Source organism: Salvelinus fontinalis, chromosome 27 (genome assembly GCF_029448725.1).
Source record: "Salvelinus fontinalis isolate EN_2023a chromosome 27, ASM2944872v1, whole genome shotgun sequence".
Lineage (NCBI taxonomy): Eukaryota > Metazoa > Chordata > Actinopteri > Salmoniformes > Salmonidae > Salvelinus > Salvelinus fontinalis.
In genome coordinates, this window is record NC_074691.1 from 15,411,839 (window position 1) to 15,438,061 (window position 26,223).

General features: G+C 41.6%; 1 protein-coding gene across 2 annotated transcripts in view; it reads left to right on the plus strand.

The window, feature by feature from the left end:
• LOC129825132 (tubulinyl-Tyr carboxypeptidase 2-like) overlaps positions 1-15,656 on the plus strand; it is a 38,238-nt gene extending 22,582 nt beyond the window's left edge. For both annotated transcript variants that reach the window (XM_055884957.1, XM_055884955.1), the window contains one exon: positions 15,495-15,656. In XM_055884957.1, coding sequence (XP_055740932.1) covers positions 15,495-15,564 — 70 coding nt within the window. In that variant the 3' untranslated portion in view covers positions 15,565-15,656. The remainder of the gene's footprint in view (positions 1-15,494) is intronic.
• The last annotated feature ends 10,567 nt before the right edge of the window (positions 15,657-26,223 follow it).

A 26,223-nucleotide genomic window follows, 5' to 3' on the forward strand; every position in this document is an offset into this window, starting at 1 on the left:
GCCTATAGGCCATCTATCCTATTTAAAAAGGACTGAAGACAGAAACAGATCATTTGGTTCCATTTCAACATATGTATTAGTGAAACCAAAGTGCTGTAACATATATACATTACATCAAATAGCCTAGTAAACACACCAAAACTTTTCAAATGTTCAAATTAAAAGGCTATTGCACATGAAAACGTGGACAGTCGGGCATCACAAATTCAGAACCGCTTGACAGCAACATAATAAACTAAAGCACTGATCATTGGGAACGAGATCAGAATAACTGCTAAGGCTTGATCATTAAATGAAATAATGAAATATGTAGCCTAGCCAACAAAACTAAAACAATCCATATGTTCAAATCAAAAGGCCTGATTAACATGACATCAATAACGAGCCACATCCCGAGTCCCCAGTGCAGACACATTCAGATGTAAAAATATGGTTTAATATTTAGTTTAAAAGCTATGACGAAGGCCAAGAGAACAAGAAACACTTTTCAATGAGAAAGCAGAAATACACTTTGGGTAAAAAATAATAAAAAATCTGTTTTCTAAGATGTAACCTACGATGCAATACTCGTGATCATTTTAAGGAGAACAAAAACTACTTAGCCTACATTTGAACACCACCGCAGAAGCTTCGCTATTCGGCATCTTCACAATTAAGTAACCTAGTTTTGTTGTTTTTCTACTTGAAGAGAACTAGGGCCTATCACTCGCAGCCACCTCTTCCAATGCATTGTGGAAAAGTGTGCATCGAATTCTAAGTATAAAATCCTGGCATTTAAACCATATTAGAGTTTCGAAAATTCACATACTATAAAACATAATATTTTTGCATAATGATAATGTGTCATGCATGATTGCGTTGTTTCCTACTATTCATTGATTTCAGTAGCACATCCCCATATTAAATTGAGCAGCTGTTGTCAAAGCCGCAATTAGTATGGCATCTGGGCATTGAAATGTCACATGCTATTAAACTTTTATTTTTTTCATACTCAAACAGCCTGTATGGGACGTGGCCACTGTTCCTAAATGCGCATTAGCATTCTCTCCACTCCTGTTCCTGAGTCAAAATGTACATTTGGTGTATAATTTTACTGCAAGAATTGCTTAATTCTGCAGGAGTTAATATTTAGACCGTGTGAGAGGTTATAGACCTACAGTCAGTGTTCAGATTTCAGTTTCCATTTAACCCCTCTATACTATGAAACAAAGTTAAATGATATAAAGACTGATAGTAATAAGCTTTGAAGCACCTTCAATTCAATTTTGGGCAAAAAGGCAAACTCGTTCATTGAATCAGATGGGTCATTTATCACCAACCCACTGATATTGCCAACTACTTCAATGATTTTTTCATTGACAAGATTAGCAAATTTAGGCATGACATGCCAGCAACAAATGCCGACTATACACAAAAGTATAACTTACCAAATTATGAACAACAGGCATTGTAATTTTGAAAAGTGAGTGTGGAAGAGGTGAAAAAATGATTGTTATCTATAAACAATGACGAGACTCCTGGGTCTGACAGCTTGGATGGATATTTATTGAGGATAATAGCGGATGATATTGCCTCTCCTATTTGCCACATCTTCAATCTAAGCCAACAAGAATGTTTGTCCCCTCAGGCATGGAGTGAAGCAAAAGTCATTCCACTACCCAAGAATAGTAAAGCCCGCTTTACTGGCTCAACTAGCCGACCAATCATTATTGAAATTGATTGTTCGGTGCAAACAGTCAATACTTTTTCTAAAATCAAATACTTTCAGCACGCTTATGGGGAAGGGCATTCAACATGCATGGCACTTCAAATTACTGATGATTGGCCGAGAGAAATTGATGATTAAAAGATTGTCGGAGCAATTTTGTTTGACTTCAATGGGGATTTTGATATTATCAATCATAGTCTGCTGCTGGAAAAACATATGTGTTATGGCTTTACACCCCCTGCTATATTATGGATAAGTTACCTGTCTAACAGAACACAGAGGGTGTTCTATAATGGAAGCCTCTCCAACATAATCCAGGTAGAATCAGGCATTCCCCAGGGCAGCTGTCTAGGCCCCTTCATTTTTTCAACCTTTACTAATGGCCTGCCACTGGCTTTGAGTAAAGCCAGTGTGTATATGTATGCAGATGACTCAACACTATACACGTCAGCTACTACAGCGAGTGAAATCACTGCAACACAAACAAAGAGCTATAGTCAGTTTCAGAATGGGTGGCAAGAAATAAGTTAGTACTAAATATTTCAAAAAGTAAAAGCATTGTTTTTGGGACAAATCATTCACTAAACCCTAAACCTCATCTAAATCTTGCAATGAATTGAGCAAATGGAAATTGAGCAAGTTGAGTTGACTAAACTGCTTGGAGTAAGCCTGGATTGTAAACGACTATGTTCAAAACATGTTGATGCAACAGTAGCTAAGATCAGGAGAAGTCTGTCCATAATAAAGTGCTGCTCTGCCTTCTTAACAACACTATCAACAAGGCAGGTCCTACAGGCCCAAGTTTTGTCGCACCTGGACTACTGTCTGGCCGTGTGGTCAGGTGCCACAAAGAGGGACTTAGGAAAATTACAATTGGCTCAGAACATGTACACGGAGAGCTAACATTAATAATATGAAAGTAGAGGAGAGATTGACTTCATCACTACTTGATTTTGTAAAAGTATTGACTGTTTAATGCACCGAGCAATCAATTTCAACTACTAGCACACAGCTCGGACACCCATGCATACTCCACAAGACATGCCACCAGAGGTCTCTTCACAATCCCCAAGTCCAGAACAGACTATGGGAAGCGCACAGTACTACATAGAGCCATGGCTACATGGAACTATATTCCACATCAGGTAACTGATGCAAGCAGTAGAATCAGATTTAGAAAACAGATACAAATGCTCCTTATGGAACAGCGGGGACTGTGAAGAGACACACACCCATACACATGCTAACACACACACTCTATACACACATACACATAGATTTTGTATTGTAGATTTTGTATTGTAGATACTGTATGTGGTAGAAGAGTAGTGGCCTGAGGGCACATACAGTTGGAAGTTTACATACATCTTATTCAACTACATTTAAATTCAATTTTTCACAATTCTTGACATTTAATCCTAGTAAGAATTCCCTGCCTTAAGTCAGTTAGGATCACCACTTTATTTTAAGAATGCGAAATGTCAGAATAATAGCGGAGAGAATGATTTATTTCAGCTTTTATTTATTTCATCACATTCCCAGTGGGTCAGAAGTTTATATACACTCAATTAGTATTTGGTGGCATTGCCTTTAAATTGTTTAACTTGGGTCAAACGTTTCAGGTATCCTTCCACAAGCTTCCCACAATAAGTTGGGTGAATTTTGGCCCATTCCTCCTGACAGAGCTGGTGTAACTGAGTCGGGTTTGTAGGCCTCCTTGCTCGCACACGCTTTTTCAGTTCTGCCCACACATTTTCTATGGGATTGAGGTCATGACTTTGTGATGGCTACTCCAATACCTTGACTTTGTTGTCCTTAAGCCATTTTGCCACAACTTTGGAAGTATGCTTGGGTTCATTGTCCATTTGGAAGACCCATTTGAGACCAAGCTTTAACTTCCTGACTGATGTCTTGAGATGTTGCTTCAATATATCCACATCATTTTCCTCCCTCATGATGCCATCTATTTTGTGAAGTGCACCAGTCCCTCCTGCAGCAAAGCACCCCCACAACATGATGCTGCCACCCCCGTGCTTCACATTTTCGGCTTGCAAGCCTCCCCCTTTTTCCTCCAAACAAAACGATGGTCATTATGGTCAAACAGTTCTATTTTTGTTTCATCAGACCAGAGGATATTTCTCAAAAAAGTACAATCTTTGTCCCCATGTGCAGTTGCAAACCACAGTCTGGCTTTTTTATGGCGGTTTTGGAGCAGTGGCTTCTTCCTTGCTGAGCGGCCTTTCAGGTTATGTCGATATAGAACTCGTTTTACTGTGGATATAGATACCTGTCTGTACCTGTTTCCTCCAGCATCTTCAGGAGGTCCTTTTCTGTTGTTCTGGGATTAATTTGCACTTTTCACACCAAAGTACGTTCATTTCTAGGAGACAGAACGCGCCTCCTTCCTGAGCGGTATGACGGCTGTGTGGTCCTATGGTGTTTATACTTGCGTACTATTGTTTGTACAGATGAACGTGGTACCTTCAGACATTTGGAAATTGCTCCCAAGGATGAACCCGACTTGTGGAGGTCTTGGCTGATTTCTTTTGATTTTACCATGATGTCAAGCAAATAGGCACTGAGTTTGAAGGTAGGCCTTGAAATATATCCTCAGGTACACCTCCAATTGACCCAAATGATGTCAATTAGCCTACCAGAAGCTTCTAAAACCATGACATAATTTTGGGGGATTTTCCAAGCTGTTTAAAGGCACAGTCAACTTAGTGTATGTAAACTTCTGACCCACTGGAATTGTGATACAGTGAATTATAAGTGAAATAATCTGTCTGTAAACAATTGTTGGAAAAATTACTTGTTTCATGCACAAAGTAGATGTCCTAACCGACTTGCCAAAACGACAGTTTGTTAACAAGAAATTTGTGGAGTGGTTGAAAAATGAGTTTTAATGACTCCAACCTAAGTTTATGTAAACTTCCGATTTCAACTGTACTTAATGTGTTGTGAAAAGTGTTATGAAATGTAATGTCATGTAATACTTTGAATTCTATATTACTGCCTTAATGTTGATGGACCCCAAGAAGAGTAACTGGCAGCAGCTAATGGGGATCCTTAATAAATACAAATACAAACAGTAGACTACAGTTCCATTGACGTGCCATAGACCTATTTGCCATTGGCCGATCACAAGGACTGGGATATGTTCTGGATTGCCTCTGAGAATAGTATTGACGTATACACTGACTCGGTGACTGAGCTCATCAGCAAGTGCATTGAGGATGTGGTTCCCACTGTGACTATTAGAACTTATCCAAACTGTGGATAGATGGTAGCATTTGTGCAAACCTGAAAGAGCGAACCACAGCAAGGTGACTGGGAACATGGACGTATACAGACAGACCACCTATGCCCTCCATAATGCAATCAAAAAAAGCAAAACGACAGTACAGAGGCAACGTGGAATCGCAAGTCAACGGCTCAGACAAGAGACGTATGTGGCAGGGACTCCAAACAGTCACAGATTATAAAGGGAAAACCAGCCACGTTGCGGACACAGACGCCTTGCTCCCAGACAAGCTAAACACCTTCTATTTCTTAATTCCTTTCTTTTAATTTTGGGCGATTTGCGTGTATTGTTTTATATTGTTATTACTGCACTGTTGGAGCTAGGAACATAGGCATTTCACTACATCCGCGATAACAGCTGCACAATATGTGTACGCGACCAATACAATTTTAGATTATTTATTTTAAGTCCCTGTCTTGTGACAGTCAAATTTGTAAAGCGCCTCACAATCATCATGCATAACATAGGCACTGCTATCATCCTCCACCACTTCAACAAATCTTTCCCAAACATTACTTTTCTAGCCATCCCTTCTCTTTATTTTCAACTCTCCATTTCGCAGCTTTTCTCTTATTGAATTAAACTCCAACATTGCCCTTTTTGCCTCAGTGGATCGACGTGAACTTTTTCTTCCCATTCCCAAAAGCATTTGGCGAGTAGGCTATTTGGCAATGAGGCTATTTGGCTCGCGTAAAGTTAGGCCCTAAAGCTGCTTACACACTAATGACAGAAAAATCTCATTGTTGCCTATAGATATAAATTGCACAAGAATGATACACTTACGGATTTTGTATGTATTATTTTCTCTTTATTCAACCCACCCTTCATCCATACAATGTTTCATGATCCTAAACCCGCCCGCCCCCTGGATATAGCCACAGGGCCTGCGGGTTATGAGTCAACCCACGCATCTCTAACGCACACACACACACACACACACACACACACACACACACACACACACACACACACACACACACACACACACACACACACACACACACACACACACACACACACACACACACACACACACACACACACACACACACACACACACACACGCAGTGCCCTGTTGCGATCTGGTAAGATGAGAGCCTTCTTACCCATCCTCCTGGCCTGGTTTGGTGTCCTCTCAGCTGGCAGAGGGCAGGCTGAGGCTGTAATAGGATCTGGGGCTGGCTCAGGGTGCATCAGCTACAACATTATTCAGGGAACACAGACATAGAGAGGAGTATCTACATACATGAGAGATGCCTTCTAGTAATCACCCTTGTACAGCCCGGCTCAGACTGACTAGATATGTTTTTTTAAGTCATAGTTCAGCTCAGCAATCCAAAGTCTATTGTGGGATTTTTGTCATGCATGGGTTACAGTATGTTTGTGTGTGTTGTAATTTGACATTGAGGGTGAAACCTCTTTGACATCTGGTATGTGTGTGTCTGTGTGCGTGTGGGTACGCGCGTGTGTGTGCATTTATACACTACGTATTTATTTCAATTTTAAAAAATTATGTAATTTTTATTATTTACCCCTTTTTCTACCCAATGTTGTGGTATTCAATTGGTAGTTACAGTCTTGTCTCATCGCTGCAACTCCTTATCTGTATTGAACACGAGGGGAGACAGAGGGGAGACAGAGAGCTGGTTTCAAGGACAGGGCACAGCAGGTGTTTATTGCAAGGGACCACAGGAGGAGGCAGAAGGTCATACACAGGGGATCCAAAAAGGGAACAGTACAGGCAGTACAGGCAGGGAAAAGGCTAGTAGCGTAGTCCGGGAGATCAGGAGATCAGGCAATAGGTAGATAACAGGAAATTCGATAGGCTAAAGTACAGGCAGGGAATAGGCAAAAGGAGTCGTTAGTGAGGCAAAGAAAAACTATCATACACAGGAGGGTTAAATTACGGGAAACCCAGCGCTCCGAATAGAAGTGTCACAAAACAAACCTCACAGTGATGGAGTGCAAAGAACTGAACTAATGTGCGATAATGACATACAGGTGATTGGGATCTGGAGAGAGCTGTGTTCAGGGTATCTATGTGTTTGAGAGTGTGAGCTGCATTGAGGGGATTTACGTGTTTGAGGATGTGCGTTGGAAGCAGACGTTACACGTACAGACTCAAGAGAGGCAAAGGTCGAGAGCCATGCATCCCCCGAAACACAACCCAACCAAGCCACACTGCCCACTTAACCCAGAAGCACCGATGTGTCAGATGAAACACTGTACACCTGGCGACCATGTCAGCATGCACTGTGCCCAGTCCACCAAACCCTCCCCTAACCCGGACGACACTGGGCCAATTGTGCGCCGCCCCATGGGTCTCCTGGTCGCGGCTAGCTGCGACAGAGCCTGGACTCAAACCCAGAATCTCTAGTGGCACAGCTATTACTGCGATGCAGTGCCTTAGACCACTGCGCCATTCGGGTAGCCACACTACGTATTTATTTGGACAGTGATGGTAAAACTTTTCAATTGGCTCTAATCTCCAGCATTTTGGATTTGAGATTAAATGTTTCATATGAGGCAACAGTACAGAATGTCACCTTTTGCTTGAGGGTATTTTAATTATCTGTTTTGTCCTTTAGAAATGAAAGAACTTAATGTGTCTAGTCCCCACATTTGAAGGTATCATAAGTATTTGGACAAATTCACTTGTGTATTAAAGTAGTCAAATGTTTAGTATTTGGTCCCATGTTCTTAGTACGCAATGATTACATGAAGTTTGTGACTCTACAAACTCGTTGTATGCATTTGCAGTTTATTTCGGTTGTGTTTTGGATTATGTTGTGCCGAATTAAAAAAAATTAAATGGTAAATAATGCATTGTGTCATTTTGGAATAAATTTGATTGTAAATAAGAATAGAATATGTTTCTGAACTCTTCTACATTAATGTGGATGCTAACATGATTACGGATAATCATTAACGAATTGTGTCTAATGATGAATGAGAAAGTTACATAGCCATAACTATCATACCCCCCCAAAATGCTAACCTCTTCTGTTATTCATAATGGTGAGAGGGTAGCATGTTTTAGGGGTATGATCTTTGTGCATCTGTAAGTTTCTCACTCATAATCATTATTCACGATTCGTTCATGATTATCTGTAATCATGGTAGCATCCACATTCATATAGAAGTGTTCAGAAACATATTCTATTCTTATTTATATTTACAGTAAAGTACATTCTGTACTGTCGTCTCATATGAACATTTGATCTCAAATCCAAAATGCTGGAGTATAGAGCCAAATTAATAGTTTTAGCTTCGCTTTCCAAATATATACGCAGGGGAGTGTGTGGGTATGCAATTCTGAATGTGAGTTTCTTCATGTGCGTAATCCCCACTTGAAGTGGCTTGACAATAGCCTCTTACACCATAGTAATTGAGACTAATGATGCACATTATCTTTCCTGACAGACCAAAGGAGTGGGAAGAGGCTCTTCTAAGTGAACAACAGTGACATTTAAAAAGAGGGCCTGCAGGCTGAGATCTACAGTGTTGTGAAAAAGTATTTTCCCCCTTTCTGATTTTCTCGATTTGTGCATATTTTTTATACTGAATGTTATCAGATCTTCAACCAAAACCTAATATTAGATAAAGAATACCTGAGTTTACAAAAAAAAGTGATACTACTTTAATTTAATTAAACCCAACACTCAGTAACTAGATGTGCCACCTTTAGCTGCAATGACTGCAACCAAATGCTTCCTGTAGTTGTTAGTCAGTCTCTCACATCGCTGTGAAGGAATTTTGTCCCACTCTTGCCTTAATAGAAGGAACCATGAATTATTCTCTGTATCAGAGAATTCTACAGGAGAATGTCAGGCCATGCGTCTATGAGCTGAAGCTGAAGAGCAGCTGGGTCATGCAGCAAGGCAAGGATGCAAAACACACAATCAAGTCTACATGAAAATGGCTAAAAAGCAACAAATTTGAAGTTTTGGAATGGCCTAGCTAAAGCCCAGACCTAATCCCAATTGAGATGTTGTGGCAGGACTTGAAACGAGCAGTTCATGCTTGAAAACCCACAAATGTCACTTAGTTAAAGCAGTTCTGCTTGCAAGAGTGGGCCAAAATTCTCCCACAGCGACGTGAGAAACTGATCAACAACTGCAGGAAGCGTTTGGTTGGAGTCATTGCAGCCAAAGGCGGCACAACCACACATCGACTGTAAGGGGGTAATTACTTTTTCACACAGGGGCATTGGGTGTTGTCACTTTGTTTATGAAATAAATTAAATTGTTGTTTTATTTGTTCACTCAGGTTCCCTTGATTAAATATTAGGTTTTGTTTGAAGATGTGATAAGTCAGTATAAAATTCGAAAGGGGGCAAATACTTTTTCACAGCACTGTATGTGTTCAGTACCTCCTTTCAATCTGATGGGATTTATTGTGAGCCTGTTCTTAGACACCCACCTCTCTGCCTGTCACCTCCTGTAAGATATTAATTATTGAGGAAGAGAGTCTTGTCCAACCCCTGATACGTCCTCAATGTACGTGTCACATTTTTTTACTGAAAAAAAAACACGACTTCACATGTTGAAATTCACACGATTTCACCTGAAATTTCATGTGAAATCATGTGTTTTTGGAACACTTCACGTGTTCACGTGTGAAATTCATGTGTTTTTTCCCGTAATGGCCTACAGGGAGACGTCATTGTCCTCTGTCACCAACACCTTCAATTATTCACCACAAACCCAGAGCCAACCAACATAGTCTATCCGAGTCCCTGGCTATGGTATACACATTTTTTGTGTATACCATAGCCAGGTATACACAGAAAATGTCATCAGCAGTCAGAGTTTGTGTACAAAGATTGGAGAGTAACATGCTGACCACACCGCTCGCGTGCATGTTGATTTTGTCCATCTACACCAGACGTGATCAGGACACGCAGGTTGAAAAATCTGAACCAACTATATTAATTTGGGGACAGGTTGAAAAGCATTAAACATTTATAGCAATTTAGCTAGCTAGCTTGCTGTTGCTAGCTAATTTGTCCTGGGATATAAACATTGGTTTGTTATTTTACCTGAAATGCACAAGGTCCTCTACTCCGACAATTAATCCACAGATAAACCAAGTTTGTTTCTAGTAATCTCTCCTCCTTCAGACTTCTTCTTCTTTGGACTTGGACCAACTTTAAGGTGTATTACCACCACCAACTGGACTGGAGTGTGGACCTCTGTTCATCTTTCAATCACCCACGTGGGTATATGCTCCTAAAAACCAATGAGGAGATGGGAGAGGCGGGTTCTATTTTAGCGCCTGGCCTCGCAGATGCTCGTTGACATGCGCAAGCATTGTGAGTGCAATGAGTGCAATGATTGAATAACATGTATGTTTAAACGTATTTTTCAAAGCTAGCGAGCGAGACGCGGGCAATGTGGTCAGCATGTTATTCTAGCCGATCTGTGGAAGCCTGCTAATGCTCTTTTCTCTCCATCCATTGCCTGCTCATCGAGCAAAGCCGCCTCAGAGATTTGTAGATGTTGGGTTTGTTTAATGGCACGAATGCTGCCAAATAACATTGATTGGCGAAGACAGGAGTTTTATCCCCACAGTGATTTATGAACGTATTAAATCTAATTGGTTAAATGCAGAATGATAGCTAGACTTGAGAGCTTAATGTATCCCCGAATAGCTTGAAAAATCTCCTCTGTTGTGGATGAATGGTTCAGTAGATGTACCCATAGACATGTTAGCAGTGCCATTAAAAACACTGAATATAGAGGTAATGCACTTAAGGGAGTTATCTAGAGCTCTGCTCAGCAGTTGGCTTCAGCACAGCATTATCGTTCTCATTAACACTCACATGTGAAGCTGAGATAAAGTCTGACATTAACTTCACTTTGTAGACAAAGTCTTTGCAGCAGATGGACTTTAGAGACAGAGATGAAATAGTCATAACCCACTGGGCACATACTGGTTGAATCAACGTTGTTTCCACTTCATTTCAATGAAATTACGTTGAACCAACGTGGATAAGATGTTGAATTGACGTCTGTGCCCAGTGGGAAGTGTCACACTGGAGACAAAGGTGTATGAATATTATAAATATTGATTTCCTCCCTAGGATCTTCCTCTCAGACAGGCTGACAGACCCCAAGGCAAACGCTCTGCTTTACCACTCTTCTGGCTGTGTCACTTTCATCTGGCTTCATCGTAGGAGACAGTCATATCGCTACTAAACAATTATAGATTTGCTCTCCAAGAAACATTCTAGACCCGCCCAGTTTCCCGATATCAAATGCAAGGTTATATTTAAGCAAAAATGCCTGAGGAGGTGTGGTTTTATGGGAAATATACCATAGCTAAGGTCTGTTGCTAGGCATGACACAACCCGTCAAATACCACAAACCCCCCCCAAGATGCCTTACTGCTATTATAAACTGGTTACCAACGTACTGCAATTAGAGCAGTAAATATGCATGTTTTGTCATAGCCGTGGTATATGGTCTGATATGCCATGGCTGTTAGCCAATCAGCATTCAGGGCTCGAACCACCAGGTTTATAATACTGGAATATGTTAATGCTTGGAAGGAAACCACCTGTTTTACGGAAAAATGAAATATTCAATGATGTTGTTTAGACAAGGAAAGTCAGAGAGGGTCAGACCCGTTGCTTTAGACAAAATTGTCATTGTCATTCCTGTTCGTATCTTCACTGTCTTTCCTTTTTAGCTGTACATTGTAGAGGCAGACTGTACTGCAGCTGGGCTGGCTGTTGTCTATTCTGTAATGGGCTGGGAATGGCTGGCTGCTGAATGTTAACTGCTGTGTTTGTCCTTTTCCTGCTCTGAGCTTCTGGCCTGTCAGAATACATTCTCTTCCTCAGAGCTTGGAGTCTAGGTCTGCAGCCTCTCCTCTCCTCTGCCTGCCAGCCTAGGGCCCATACATGGAGCCTCAGACACCACAGAGCTCTCTGGCTCACTGACCCCCCACGTCCTGTGAGTCCCCTAACCACCACAGACCACCTCCTCTGCCCTCTGTACCTTCAGTTCTGGGCAGTCATCCACGTTCAGACATGTGGCATAGTCTGCTAACAGTCCTCTGCCTACTAGGACCTCTGTCCTTGTGTTTCCCCTCCACACCCCCTGCCTACTCTCCTCAATACTGGTCAGCCCATACAAGTAACCTCAACCAGAGTGTCCCATAGCCAGTGTGGCCCCATGTGGCCACTGACTCAACTAACCAGAAAAGGTCACTGCCATCACCTCTGCTGCTTTCTGTTTTGGCATCAGTGAGCATAGACTTGCCTCTCCTCACTTTGCCCCAAACCAGTTATCATTGTTCAACAGAGCTCTTTCTTCTATGTTGTGTAATCAGCTTTGAAACCCATGCAGTGGCATGTTGGACTGTGATCCCTACAGGGGATCATCACAGTTGTAATTGTTTTGATCAGGCCTAAAACAGAAAGCAAACCCTCAAGTAATTTGTCCTCTCTCTAAGGGCTTTATTCTGATGACTGGTCAGCAGTGGTGTTTCTTTGTGTTGAGGAATGATGATAATTCCGAGGCTTGTGGTGAAAGTTGGGCTTTTAACAAGGGCTGCTGGGAAGCCTTAATACGAGAATGGTGTGGCTCAGAGAGAGTTGACGCCTGTCTTACTAACTGATCGACTGACTAGGTGCTTTGAGTGTTGAAGCCTGGCCTCTAAGTGTACCCCCTCTCCCTGGAAGACAGATTGCTATTGATCGGAGCAGCAGGAGAGGGAGTTGGAGCGCTGTCCAGGGTACTGAAGAAGTATTATCCGATACTCTCACACATACACGCACACACGCTGGATTGATGGAGTGGTTTGATGTTGAGATGAGTGCTTATTCTCACTATTTCTGGCGGAGGGAGCTGGGGAGATGGGGATCGATGGATGGGAGAGACTGAGCAGCAGGGTTATGGTCAATTCCAATTTAATTTGAAATTCCAATTAAATTATTGAATTCACTCAAGTGGAGAATTTATGTTGAATTCAATTTCGAATTTCAACAATCATTCAAGTTATGTAATTGTAATTGAATTGAAATAAGACTGTTTGGACTTTTTGAATTGGAATTTAATTGGAATTTCATATGTGGAATGTAATATAATTGAATTGAATTAGAATTCAGTATTTTACATTTCCTAGTTAATGGAATTAATGCACATAGTATCAAATGTTGAATGCAGAATTTGTTTTAAAATATTTCTATATTTGCAGTATAGCTAGGCTGTTTAAACAGTGACATGATCAGCCTGAAAGCCTGAGGGAATTGAAATCTAATTGGAAGTTGTGGAATTGTTGGAGATAAAATTGAATTGGGAATTGAATTATTGGAATTGACCTAACATTGGAATTTAGAAGAATTTAATTATCTCTGAATTCAAAGACTGATCTGGAATTTGCATTGAAATAAATGGAATTTACAGCAAGAGAGAATTGAAGTATAATTGAATTTGTGGAATTAACCCCAACCCTGCTGAGCAGGAAATATACTCTGAGGGAGGGAATGGAGCATGAGAAACACTGACAGCAGGAGTGCCTTCAGGTCTTCGAGCCAAACAGAATATTGAAAACAGACAACATTAGAGGAGACATATGAAACCTTGGTTACTAAGCCTCTTTTTAGAAATACTTACTCTCTTTGAAATGTATTTTTGTCATTGTCAGAGAGAAGGTGCTGTGTGTGTGTGTGTGTGTGTGTGTGTGTGTGTGTGTGTGTGTGTGTGTGTGTGTGTGTGTGTGTGTGTGTGTGTGTGTGTGTGTGTGTGTGTGTGTGTGTGTGTGTGTGTGTGTGTGTGTGTGTGTGTGTGTGTGTGTGTGAGTGTGTGTGTGTGTGCTAGAACTCTGCAGGGTTGAGCTGACAGGACAGCACCACCACAGCGCAGGATTATAAAGTGATGTCTGACTGACTGTCCTGCTGCTACTTCATACTTCACTCTCTATCTCTCTCTTTCTCTCACTCACTACTCCCTTTCTGTCTGCCCCGTACCTCTCTCTCTTTCTCTAACTCTTCCTCTATTTCCCTCTGAGTTCCCTGACAAACTAAATGTGTGTGTTTGTTTTACAGCTGTCGTGGTAATTTCCTGTATTACTAAATGATGAGAGTTTACAAACCACACACAAGTCAGAGTTATATTTTGAAGTCCATCTTTAATTATATGAGCTTCACCATAGCCCTTTGACTCTCAGATCAATTCAGTGTCTATAAATGAATTCTCTGAGAGTCCTTACAAAACAATTCCTTGTATCTTTTATAGCCAAGATACACCCCTCTCAACTCACATGACGAACCACGGATCTTAGGAACTTCACAAAGAAAGACTTTTACTTGAGAGAGCAGTATCCCATAGCCAGATAGCATTAGCTATAAATTATTGTTCAGTTTGGTCTCTTAGACGAGGTACTACTTCTCGTTCTTGGTTCTTCATATTACCAAAACAAATTACCTCATCCAATGGCATATATCAATTGTTAATTCTAGATACTCCCATCTCAAATACACCCCCTCTTCTCCCCACTCCTGGAGAAGCTCACTAAGGGGAGTGAACCTCTAGGTCATTTACTATGAAAGATAAGTTCAACATCAGAGGGGTGGTATAATGGTTCCAGACACTGCCATACTCCTCCCCGCAATGGGAAAAGGAGGGGATGACTGGCATACAGGCATAGTGGAGCCCTTCACATGGTTTCACAGATATATTCACATATGCAAGACAATGTTCAAACCTGACTTCTCCCTTTCTGATATTCTGCATATTACCAGACATGTAAAAGACAAGCCTGACCTCTCCCCTCTCTGGGCCCCAAGTGACATTTTCCCTAGAGAAGATAGGAAAATGCAACTGCCAACAGTATAGTCTAAAAGAAGACATTCTAATGACAAGTATAAAATAAATAAAACAACTTATTTATCTATGTTACCTAACTAATTCTGATTCAGCTACGACACAGCACAAACCCAATACCTATTCTGGTATCACTCACTCTTACTCTCTGAGCTCAACAATAGGTATCAGATGCTTCTGACGGTGATACTGTGTTTGTGTGTGTGTGTGTGTGTGTGTGTGTGCGTGCGTGCGTGTGTGTGTGTGTTTGTCAGAAAATGCTGCGCCTCTGCTCTCCTCAGCCCAAGGACAACTGCACTATGCTGATGAGAACCTATGGGGAGCCAGTCTACGTGACCACACTTCATAAAACAGTATTATACCCAGGCCGTGACACTAAAGGATGTCCCAGGCTTTACTGACACTGGGGAACTGACTTACTGGCTCTCTACATGAGCAAATGGTTTAGTCAATTATTCCCCATCTTACCTTTGCTCTGTGTGCGAGAGAGGATCATCACTTCAATAGGAAGTTATTGAGTGTGTCTGAGGTGTTCAACACAGTTCATCAGCTAACGTGATAGGGCCTTAGTTTGATTGGCTATTTGTCTTTTACTGCTCTAAACTATATGATGCTAACGCTAATTGGTCCGATCTCTCTCCTTTTGCAGACCTGCAGCTCTGGATCGAAAGCCTGCAGAACTCAGCACCTTGAATGACGGCTACCAGATCCGCATCTGAGACTCATTCTCCTGGTGCCCGCGACTCCCTACCCCCATCCCACCCTCTCCTGTCCATGGTGCTTCTTTCATGCACTCTGACCCCCCCCCCCCCCCCCCAGTCCGCCTCACAAACCCTCAAATGGGATATCTATTTAACAGACATTGTGTATATCATATTCATAAAGTATTTATAGGGTTTTACCAGCCTCTTTTAAAAGGGTGAATATGATGACATTATGCTCAGTGCTAAACTGGAGGTTGAAATCCAGTACGAACACATACATCATAAGTATTTCAACATTGCTCTACTCCTGAAGGACAGTATGCCTTCTGTATACACATCTATTATGTTTTGAATAAAGGACTTATGTCTAAATAGCGGACATCATATCAAGATCTCTCATGCCTTTAGGGAAGTACATACTGTATGTGTGGGTGCTCTACATTGTTTTATGTAAAAAGGAGATCAACAGTTACACTTCAGTCACATTTACAATGTGAAGCGAGCTTTAAAAGCTGTGAATTTGATGCTGACATCATGTAAAAAAGATCAAATAGTGTGACATATCTATTTTTTCAAGCCCTTCATAAAATGTAAAGATTCTTTAGATTGAATAGTTGTTGTTTTGCCTAAGCCTGTAAAGAATGTTGAGTAGTTATCCGCTGGGCTGAGCTGCAGCTCAGTGTGATGATTAGAAGTGAATGAGAGAGAGAGAGGTACTGTAGGCCTGAGGTGAGGGGAACCCAGAGGGGCCAAAGACCAAAGCAGTCAAGCAGAGAGCCTGCTGAGTACTGCGGCAAACCCCAGCCTTGACTGACTCCCTGTTAGCTCTGGGTTAGATTACCCCCTCTGTCTCTGTCGGCCCGCCCTCCTCTCTCACAGATACAGCATAAACCAGGGCTCTCCAACCCTGTTCCTGGAAAGCTACCCTCCTGTAGGTTTTCGCTCCAACGCCAGTTGTAACTAACCTGATTCAACTTATCAACCAGCTAATTATTAGAATCAGGTGTGCTAGATTAGGGTTGGAGAGAAAACCTACAGGACGGTAGCTCTCCCGGAACAGGGTTGGGGATCCCTGGTATAGATCAATTCATGTTTTAAGCAATTTTTCTCGTAAAGAAATCAAAGCTGGTGACAATGATGCTTTGGAGCTTAGCCAGAACATGACCTTTTATTCCAAAAATGATTTGACAGTTGGTTTGAATCTAGCCTCTGCGGAGTCACCCTAAAACGCTAACATCCAGTTAACGCTAACGCCTGTTACGTTAAGTTAGGTCAACTCTTTTATGCCTCACTATACAGTTGTATGCAAAAACACATGTTTGATAATGTTATGTAGTTCCTAACTAGAGGCCTTTCTTGAAGTTAAGAATGCAATCACTGAACTGAACACCGCAAGATGGATATATCAATCAAATCAAAGCTCCTCATTTGCCTTCTTAACTGCCTGGATGCATTGTCAAAATTGTTTAGAACGTTTTTTTATTGTATTCAAAAATCATCATCATCAGATATGCAGGAGGGTGCCAACTGAACAATATCAGATTTTGTAGCATTTGGTTAAAGAAGCTATGCACATCAAACAGATAATGATAGATTACCATATGTCTTCCTCAATCCAAATGAGTTCTAGATTGCAGCAGAATTGAAATGCAGTCTTGTTATATTGAATTTTGAACAATATCAGTGCAGTTATGTTTCATATGATCCTTTTTGATTAGTGTGAATTGGTGCTGCTAGTCTGACAGTATACCATTAAGGCCAACATCATTGGTACCAGCCGTCTGAAAGACAACTCTAAGCACAAAACAGCCAGCTTAATATTTTACTTTGGTTTTACAATCATACAGAAGCACAATGCGCTTCTTTTTTACACAATACAATCCTTTGTCTAATCTATATAGGCTAGGTTTAACACTCTTATTGTTAAAAACTGCCGTAATAAAGACTTACCGGGAGAAAAGACTGCTTTCACTGCTGCAAATCTGAGAACTGAAAGATTGTACTTGAAAGGGATGTGGCTTAAATAGATTTTTTACTCATAACTGTTTAGTTCTGAGCTAAATCATGTTATGGATGAGTTCCATTGGTGATTCTTTGCTGTTTCTTGAACAAATATATTACTCAGTACAGTGTTTAATCATGCAGTTTGTTGTTTTTATGATGTGGTGGAAACACATCATAAAACACATTGTTTTGATGATGATGATGATGATGATGATGTAGTATTCTTTGGACGATGCAGGATTTTAAAGAAGGACACTCCACATTGTAGCAGTATCAATTTTCAAAGGCCTTGCTTTGTTAACAGGTTGGACACTAAATAGGCTTGAAACGTTACGTACCATCCAACGGGATACGGTTGAAGAAAAACGGTACCACTCCTCATGATGACTGTAGATGGGTTTTTTAGCGATTTTGTATTTACCAAATGGTGGTTTAAAAATATCTATATAAGAATCAAGTTATCCGAATAACTGCCTAATATGAGTAACCTGAAAATAGCTGCCGCCACTATAATGCACCACCACCAACTGCATTCATTGGTTGATAACTTGAAAGGCAATGTTGTTGGGGCTAAGCGCTACTGAATATTTAGCTGTTTTCTAAGCATGATGTGGAACTTTACTTAACCTGTGTTTACAACTGTAACTCAGCTTTTAGATGAGACTACTTTGCCTGTATTAAAGTGCATTTCATGAGGGGTGTTCTCTTGGACTCTTCTCATAAATGGCAATGTAAGTGACTAGAACTCTGGGTGTTAGTGTTCTCTCTATACTAATGCCGCTAGAGCTACCAGTTGGCTAGTAATGTTGTCATATCTTCCTTGAAAGGGCTGATTTTTGTTCCATTGGCTGAAGTGGAAGAGGATAAGTATTGATGGTAGATCAACAGCAGAACTAATGGAAGCATTTCTTAAGCCCCGTTTATACCTGGTTCTAGCATGCGTCCTTTGACCTGATTGTGTCCATTTGCTTTTAGCCAAATCCTTTTAGAGCAATAATTTCATGTTTTAAAAGTTATCCTAGATCAGGATTCATTGTTTGAATGGTAAGATGCCAATCATTTGAGTATGTTGTTTTTTGTAGACCGGTGTATACAATCAAAAGACACATTATGATCTGATTGTGTGGGCACAATTAGAATGTGGGCAAGATCAGGACCAAGGATGCATGTTTAGCGCCAGGTATGAACGAGGCTTCAAAAGCCCTGATGTGGCTAACAGAACTCACTATTCTCTTGAAATGAGCCTTCAGAATCTGTCCCTGTTGTTTTTACATGTATGATGATGACAAAGCGTTATTTTTGCATTATTACCACTGGTGGAAGATGATGTCCTCCCAACTCCTACTGTCACAATGATCAGTTGACAATGTTTTTTATCAACTGTAGCATGTTATAATAAAAAATGATTTATCTTTTTGTAATTCTGTCTTTGTTGTTATTACTTTACACAAAAGGAAGGACTAGACCGGGCCGATTTGACCCCATCGGAGTAAATATAAATGCTGAACTTCCAGAATATTCCCCAGTAGGCTATGGTTTCATACTGCACTGATATCTCTCTGTATATAGTCAGGCACAGGATGCCAGGTCTCTATTAATATGTTTACACCAGCTGTGTGTGACATCCAACGACACAGAGAGACGATTTATAAAATTAATCCCTAATTTCTCATCTCTGAAGCAGCTCATGGAATGCCGGGGAACGTTATACCTCTTTCGCTCTTTTTCTCTGTAGTGTATACTCAGTGGTGTAAAGTACTTAAGTAAAAATACTTTAAAGTACTACTTAAGTAGTTTTTTGGGGTATCTGTACTTTACTATTTATGTTTTGGATAACTTTAACTTTTATTTCACTACATTCCTAAAGAAAATAATGTACTTTCTACTCCATACATTTTCCCTGACACCCAAATGTACTCGTTACATTTTGAATGCTTAACAGGACAGGGAAATTGTCTAATTCCCACACTTATCAAGAGAACATCTCTGGTCATCCCTACTGCCTCTGATCTGGCAGACTCACTAAACACATGCTTCGTTTGTAAATTAAGTGTTGGAGTGTGCCGCTGGCTATCTGTAAAAAATATATATATGCAAATGGTGCCATCTGGTTTGCTTAAGGATTTTGGACTGATTTATACTTTTCCTTTTGATACTTAACTATATTTTAGCAATAACATTGACTTTGATACTTCTGTATATTTGGAACCAAATACTTGGACTTTTACTCAAATAGTATTTTACTGGGTGACTTTTCCATTTACTTGAGTCATTTTCTATTAAGGTATCTTTACTATTAATCAATTGCGACAGTTGGGTACATTCCCACCATTGTGTATAGTTAGAAAATAAATGTGATAAACCCCAATACTTTCTGACCTTTTTTTCTATCCCTCGTTCCCACTCTAAATTACACATTAGGAAATCGTCAATGAGGGTAAAGGACAAGAGCTAAGGAAAGGAATCATCTTCAAAGTATTAGGATTCATCCCATGTCTAAGCAAGAAGATGAGTCATCATCAATGAGGCTGGATCTCACCAACCGTCAAACGATCAGCCTGTGAATGCTTTCATCCCAGAAATCCCACAAAGCAGAAGCAGCAGCTTTGCAATATCAGCAGAACATCACTGAACTCTAAAACCAGAGACGTGAGTCCTAATGGCCTTAATTCACAGTTCACACCACCATGTATTGGTTAGGTGGGGAGGAATTCAGATGGAGAAAAATACAGAAAGACAAAGAACAGCACATTACAAGAACATTTGAGTGATGTGGACTTGAGATAAAACAAGTCAAAGATGATCAACCAAAGCAAGTCGAGTTTATTTGAATGGGACATGGGTGTGAAGTGCCTACTTTTGTTTAACAACCTTGGCATGTCCCTGGCAAGGAAACACACACTAATTCAATTTGGCCACAGACTTGATCATATTTTGACTAGAATGTCAGCAGTGTCAAAACAGAATTAAGGCCACATAGTGATACACGTTTACAAGCAGCGGTTTGTGTGCTAGAGCAGGGCGGTTGAAAGCACTAATGTGGCCATTATATAAGGCAACCAAATACAATAGATTTTGGAGAGTTGCTTCTTTCACGACAAGAAATTCCAAATTCAATGTCCTCAAACTCTGACTTAGTTTCGGTCTAAAGAAAAAGAGTGATGTGCAATATTAGGAACAAATGTAAGGATTCTGCAGTGTGTAGAATATTGAAAACACTCCTAACGTTTTGAGAGAAATTGCCTGTCAGGAGGCTGACTCCAGTGATTCTTCATCTAAAGGCAGAGATGACTGTTCTGTTCCTATAAATTAGCTTTTCACCTAACGCACAAGCAGGTTCGTCTCTCAAGGTTATGTACCCTGGGTTGATTTCCATTCCTCTCCGGGTGAGAAAACTCTCACTTTTCTCTGATCAGCTCGTGGGAGCTTCTCTGTCCACCTGTGTGCCTTTGGTTATCAAACAATCCCTGGAACTCATTCAATGTAATGTGACATAATTACAGAGCGGAACTATATGCATGTACAGGGTGTCTTTAATTGCAGGTATTTTATTGTGCTAAATAAGGTACAATAGCTGTAACATAATAGCCTTCATTTTCAATACCAATATTATCAAACCAAATAGTATGTGCTCATGTGCATAATGACATAATGAATAAAACATGTAGATTTCTCAGTGCTATTCCTTATCAGCAGCACATTTTCAAATGAATTCATGTCAACATTTATTAAAACCATTCAAATATAAAAATGTCTCTTTTCATAATATCTTCAACCAATGTAAAATAAGATAAAAAGTATTTGGAAAAGTGTAAACATCTCAACGCAGTAGCCTATATCTATCCACTAGAGATAGGCCACTGCCAAGTTGCAAGATCATCAATAAATGTCATTCAAATGACAGCCTTTCTCTGTGGTGATATGAAAATATGAGAGACAGAAGCTATTGGTTGCTGGTTAAAGGTATGGGTGAATTCCCTGGTCTCTCCAGTTCTTTGACCTCCAGGTCTGTTTGAGGCTCTGACCCTTAACCCTTGACATCCAGTCTCAGGGGCAGAGGCGGAAGCGGGCCAGTATGAGCAGATGGTCAGAGGAGTTGTGCTCGAGGTCTGTCCCACCAGGACCAGTCTGGCCAGCAGCTGCAGCCTTCGCCTGGGCAATGGGCCCTCTGGGAGTAACATACAACAGGCATGGTTAAAGCCCTGACGTTTCCCTAATGATGTGATCTTAGTGAAGAAAAACGCAGGGTCCTAGTCATGGTTACATAATTGCAGCCTGGGAGACTAATCACCTCCACAGCTCACTGCACTGCAGCAAAGCAGACTGCAGCATCTGTAGAGTTCACATTACAAGAACCACCTTATCATAAATAATATTTTGGATTGTCAGATCCCACTCTGCTTTAAAGTATAAAAATCTACCAACAAATCCTGTGTTGTATGTAGTGTACAGTACCAGTCAAGTTTGGACACACCTACTCATTCAATGGCCTTTCTTTATTTTGACTATTTTCTACATTGTAGAAGAGTAGTGAAGACATCAACACAATTAAATAACACAAATGGAATCATGTAGTAAAAAGTGTTTGAGATTCTTCAAAGTAGCCACCCTTTGCATTGATGACAGCTTTGCACACTCTTGGCATTCTCTCAACCAGTTTCACCTGCAAAGCTTTTCCAACAGTCTTGAAGGAGTTCCCACATATGCTGAGCACTTGTTGGCTGCTTTTCCTTCATTCTGTGGTCCAACTCATCCCAAACCATCTCAATTGGGTTGAGGCCGGGTGATTGTGGAGGCCAGGTAATCTGATGCAGCACTCCATCACTCTCCTTCTTGGTCAAACAGCCCTTACACAGCCTGGAGGTGTATTGGGTCATTGTCCTGTTGAAAAAGCAAATATAGTCCCACTAAGCGCAAACCAGATGTGATGGCGTATTGCTGCAGAATACTGTGGTAGCCATGCTGGTTAAGTGTGCCTTGAATTCTAAATAAATCACAGTGTCACCAGCAGAGCACCCCCACATCATTACACCTTCTCCTCCATGCTTCACAGTGGGAACTACACATGCAGAGATCATCCATTCAAATAAAATAAAATTTTATTGGTCACATACACATGGTTAGCAGATGTTAATGCGAGAGTAGCAAAATGCTTGTGCTTCTAGTTCCGGCAGTGCAGTAATATCTAACAAGTAATCAAACAATTTCACAACAACTACCTTATACACACAAGTGTAAAGGAATGAATAAGAATATGTACATATAAATATATGGATGAACGATGGCCGAACGGCATAGGCAAGATGCAGTAGATGGTATAGAGTACAGTATATACATATGAGATGAGTAATGTAGGGTATGTAAACATTATTCAATTTTTCTGTCTCACAAAGACACGGCGGTTGGAACCAAAAATCTCAAATTTGGACTCATCAGACCAAAGGACAGATTTCCACCGGTCTAATGTCCATTGCTCGTGTTTCTTGGCCCAAGCAAGTCTCTTCTTCTTATTGGTTTCCTTTAGTAGTGGTTTCTTTGCAGCAATTCGACAATGAAGGCCTGATTCATGCAGTCTCCAGGTGGTGATCTCAGGCCTGCCGTCCTCTGTCAGGTAGTGGGAGTAGGTTGACGTCAGCCTCAGACTGTGCTCTATACTGGGTCTGGACTCACTGGTGGGACATGGGGAGGGGGAGAGACACACTGTCACACAGGGCACAGGCTTAACTTCAACTGTTAATTAACGCAGACAGATGCTCCTTGAAGTTGGAGCACTGCAATGACTGCACTGGACAAACAATGATGATTATCCAGGGACTTGTCACTTCTCCCTATGAGCAGTTCCACTCGCTTCACGTTAATATTGTATGGGAGGGATTTGTCAACTCTTGTCTCCTCTTCTCTCTAATGCATACAAACAGAGACGGCGAGAGAGTGATGAGTGGATGCATCCGATGTGCAGACGCTGATCAAAACAAATTAGAGCTGCGTCGGGCGGCACAGACACTCAACTGAGAATTCGTAGACGATCGGGGGGAAAAATCACTTCCCTACATTCTGCAAGCAAACGTGCTATCCTTGGAGAATAAAATCAACGAGTTACGTGGAAGATTAAACTACTAACGGGACATTAAAAACTGTAACATCTTATGCTTCACAGAGTCAAGGCTGAACAACGACAATATCAACATTCAGATGGCTGGTTATACGATGTACCGACAGGATAGATCAGTGGTGTCTGGTAAGACAAGGGGCGGCGGACTATGTATTTTTGTAAATAACAGTTGGTGCACGATATCTAAGGAAGTCTCGAGCTATTGCTCGTCTGAGGTACAATATCTCATGATAAGCTGTAGACCACACTACCTACCGAGAGAGTATTCATCTGTATTCTTTGTAGCTGTTTACATACCACCACAGTCAGAGGCAGGCACTAAGACAGCATTGAATGAGCTGTATTCCACCATAAGCAAACAAGGAATCGCTCACCCAGAGGCGGCGCTCCTAGTAGCCGGGGACTTTAATGCAGGGAAACTTAAATTAGTTTTAACAAATTTCTATCAGCATGTTAAATATGCAATAATTATATCCTCCTGATTCCTGCTTACAAGCAAAAATTCAAGCAGGAAGCACCAGTGACTAGATCAATAAAAAAGTGGTCAGGTGAAGCAGATGCTAAGCTACAGGACTGTTTTGCTAGCACAGACTGGAATACGTTCCGTGATTCCTCCGATGGCATTGACGAGTACACCACATCAGTCATTGGCTTCATCAATAAGTGCATCGAGGACGTCGTCCCCACAGTGACCGTACGTACATACCCCAACTAGAAGCCATGGATTACAGGCAACATCCATACTGAGCTAAAGGCTAGAGCTGCCACTTTCAAGGAGCGGGATTCTAACCCGGAAGCTTATAAGAAATCCCGCTATGCCCGCCGACAAACCTTCAAACAGGCAAAGCGTCAACATAGAACTAAGATCGAATCATACTACACCGGCTCTGACGCTCGCGGATGTGGCAGGGCTTGCAAAACATTACAGACTACAAAGGGAAGCACAGGCGAGAGCTGCCCAGTGAAACGAGCCTATCAGACAAGCTAAAGTACTTCTATGCTCGCTTCGAGGCAAATAACACTGAAACATGCATGAGAGCACCAGCTGTTCCGGAAGACTGTGTGTTCACGCTCCCCGCAGAAGATGTGAGTAAGACCTTTAAACAGGTCAACATTCACAAGGCTGCAGGGCCAGACAGATTACCAGGACGTGCACTGTGAGCATGCGCTGACCAACTGGCAAGTGTCTTCACTGACATTTTCAACCTCACCCTGTTCGAGTCTGTAATACCAACATGTTTTAAGCAGACCACCATAGTGCCTGTGTCCAAAAACACTAAGGTAACCTGCCTAAATGACTACCGACCCGTAGCACTCACGTCTGTAGCCATGAAGTGCTTTGAAAGGCTGGTCAACACCATCATCCCAGAAACCCTAAACCCACTCCAATTTGCATACCGCCCCAACAGATCCACACATGATGCAATCTCTATTGCACACCACACTGCCCTTTCACACCTGAACAAAAGGAACACCTATGTGAGAATGCTATTCATTGACTACAGCTCAGTGTTCATCACCATAGAGCCCTCAAAGCTCATCAATAAGCTAAGGACCCCGGTACTAAACAACTCCTTCTGCAACTGGATCCTGGACTTCCTGACGGGCTGCCCCCCAGGTGGTAAGGATAGGTAACAACACATCCACAATGCTGATCCTCAACACAGGGGCCCCTCAGGGGTGTGTGCTCAGTCCCCTCCTATACTCCCTGTTCACTCATGACTGCACGGCCAGGCATGACTCCAACACCATCATTAAATTTGCCGATGACACAACAGTGGTAGCCCTGATCACCGACAACAATGAGACAGCCTATAGGGAGGAGGTCAGAGACCTGGCCGTGTGATGCCAGGACAACAACCTCTCCCTCAACGTGATCAAGATAAAGGAGATGATTGTGGACTACAGGAAAAAGAGGACCAAGCATGGCCCCATTTTTATTGACGGGGCTGCAGTGGAGCAGGTTGAGAGCTTCAAGTTCCTTGGTGTCCAAAAAAAACTAACATGGTCCAAGCACACCAAGACAGTCGTGAAAAGGCACGACAAACCCTATTCCCCCTCAGGAGACTGAAAAGATTTGGCATGGGTCCTCAGATCCTCAAACGGTTCTACAGCTGCACCTTCGAAAGTATCCTGACTGGTTGCGTCACTGCCTGGTATGGCAACTGCTCGGCCTCCGACAGCAATGCACTACAGAGGGTAGTGCGAACGGCCCAGTACATCCCTGGGGCCAAGCTTCCTGCCATCCAGGACCTCTATACCAGGCGGTGACAGAGGAAGGCCCTAAAAATTGTCAAAGACTCCAGCCACCCTAGTCATAGACTGTTCTCTCTGCTACCGCACGGCAAGCGTTACCGGAGCGCCAAGTCTAGGTCCAAGAGGCTTCTTTACAGCTTCTACCCCCAAGCCATAAGACTCCTGAACATATTGTTGAATGGCTACCCAGACTATTTGCATTGTCCCCCCCCCCCCCCCCTCTTTACACCACTGCTACTCTCTGTTGTCATCTATGCATAGTCACTTTAATAACTCTACCTACGTGTACATACTACCTCAAC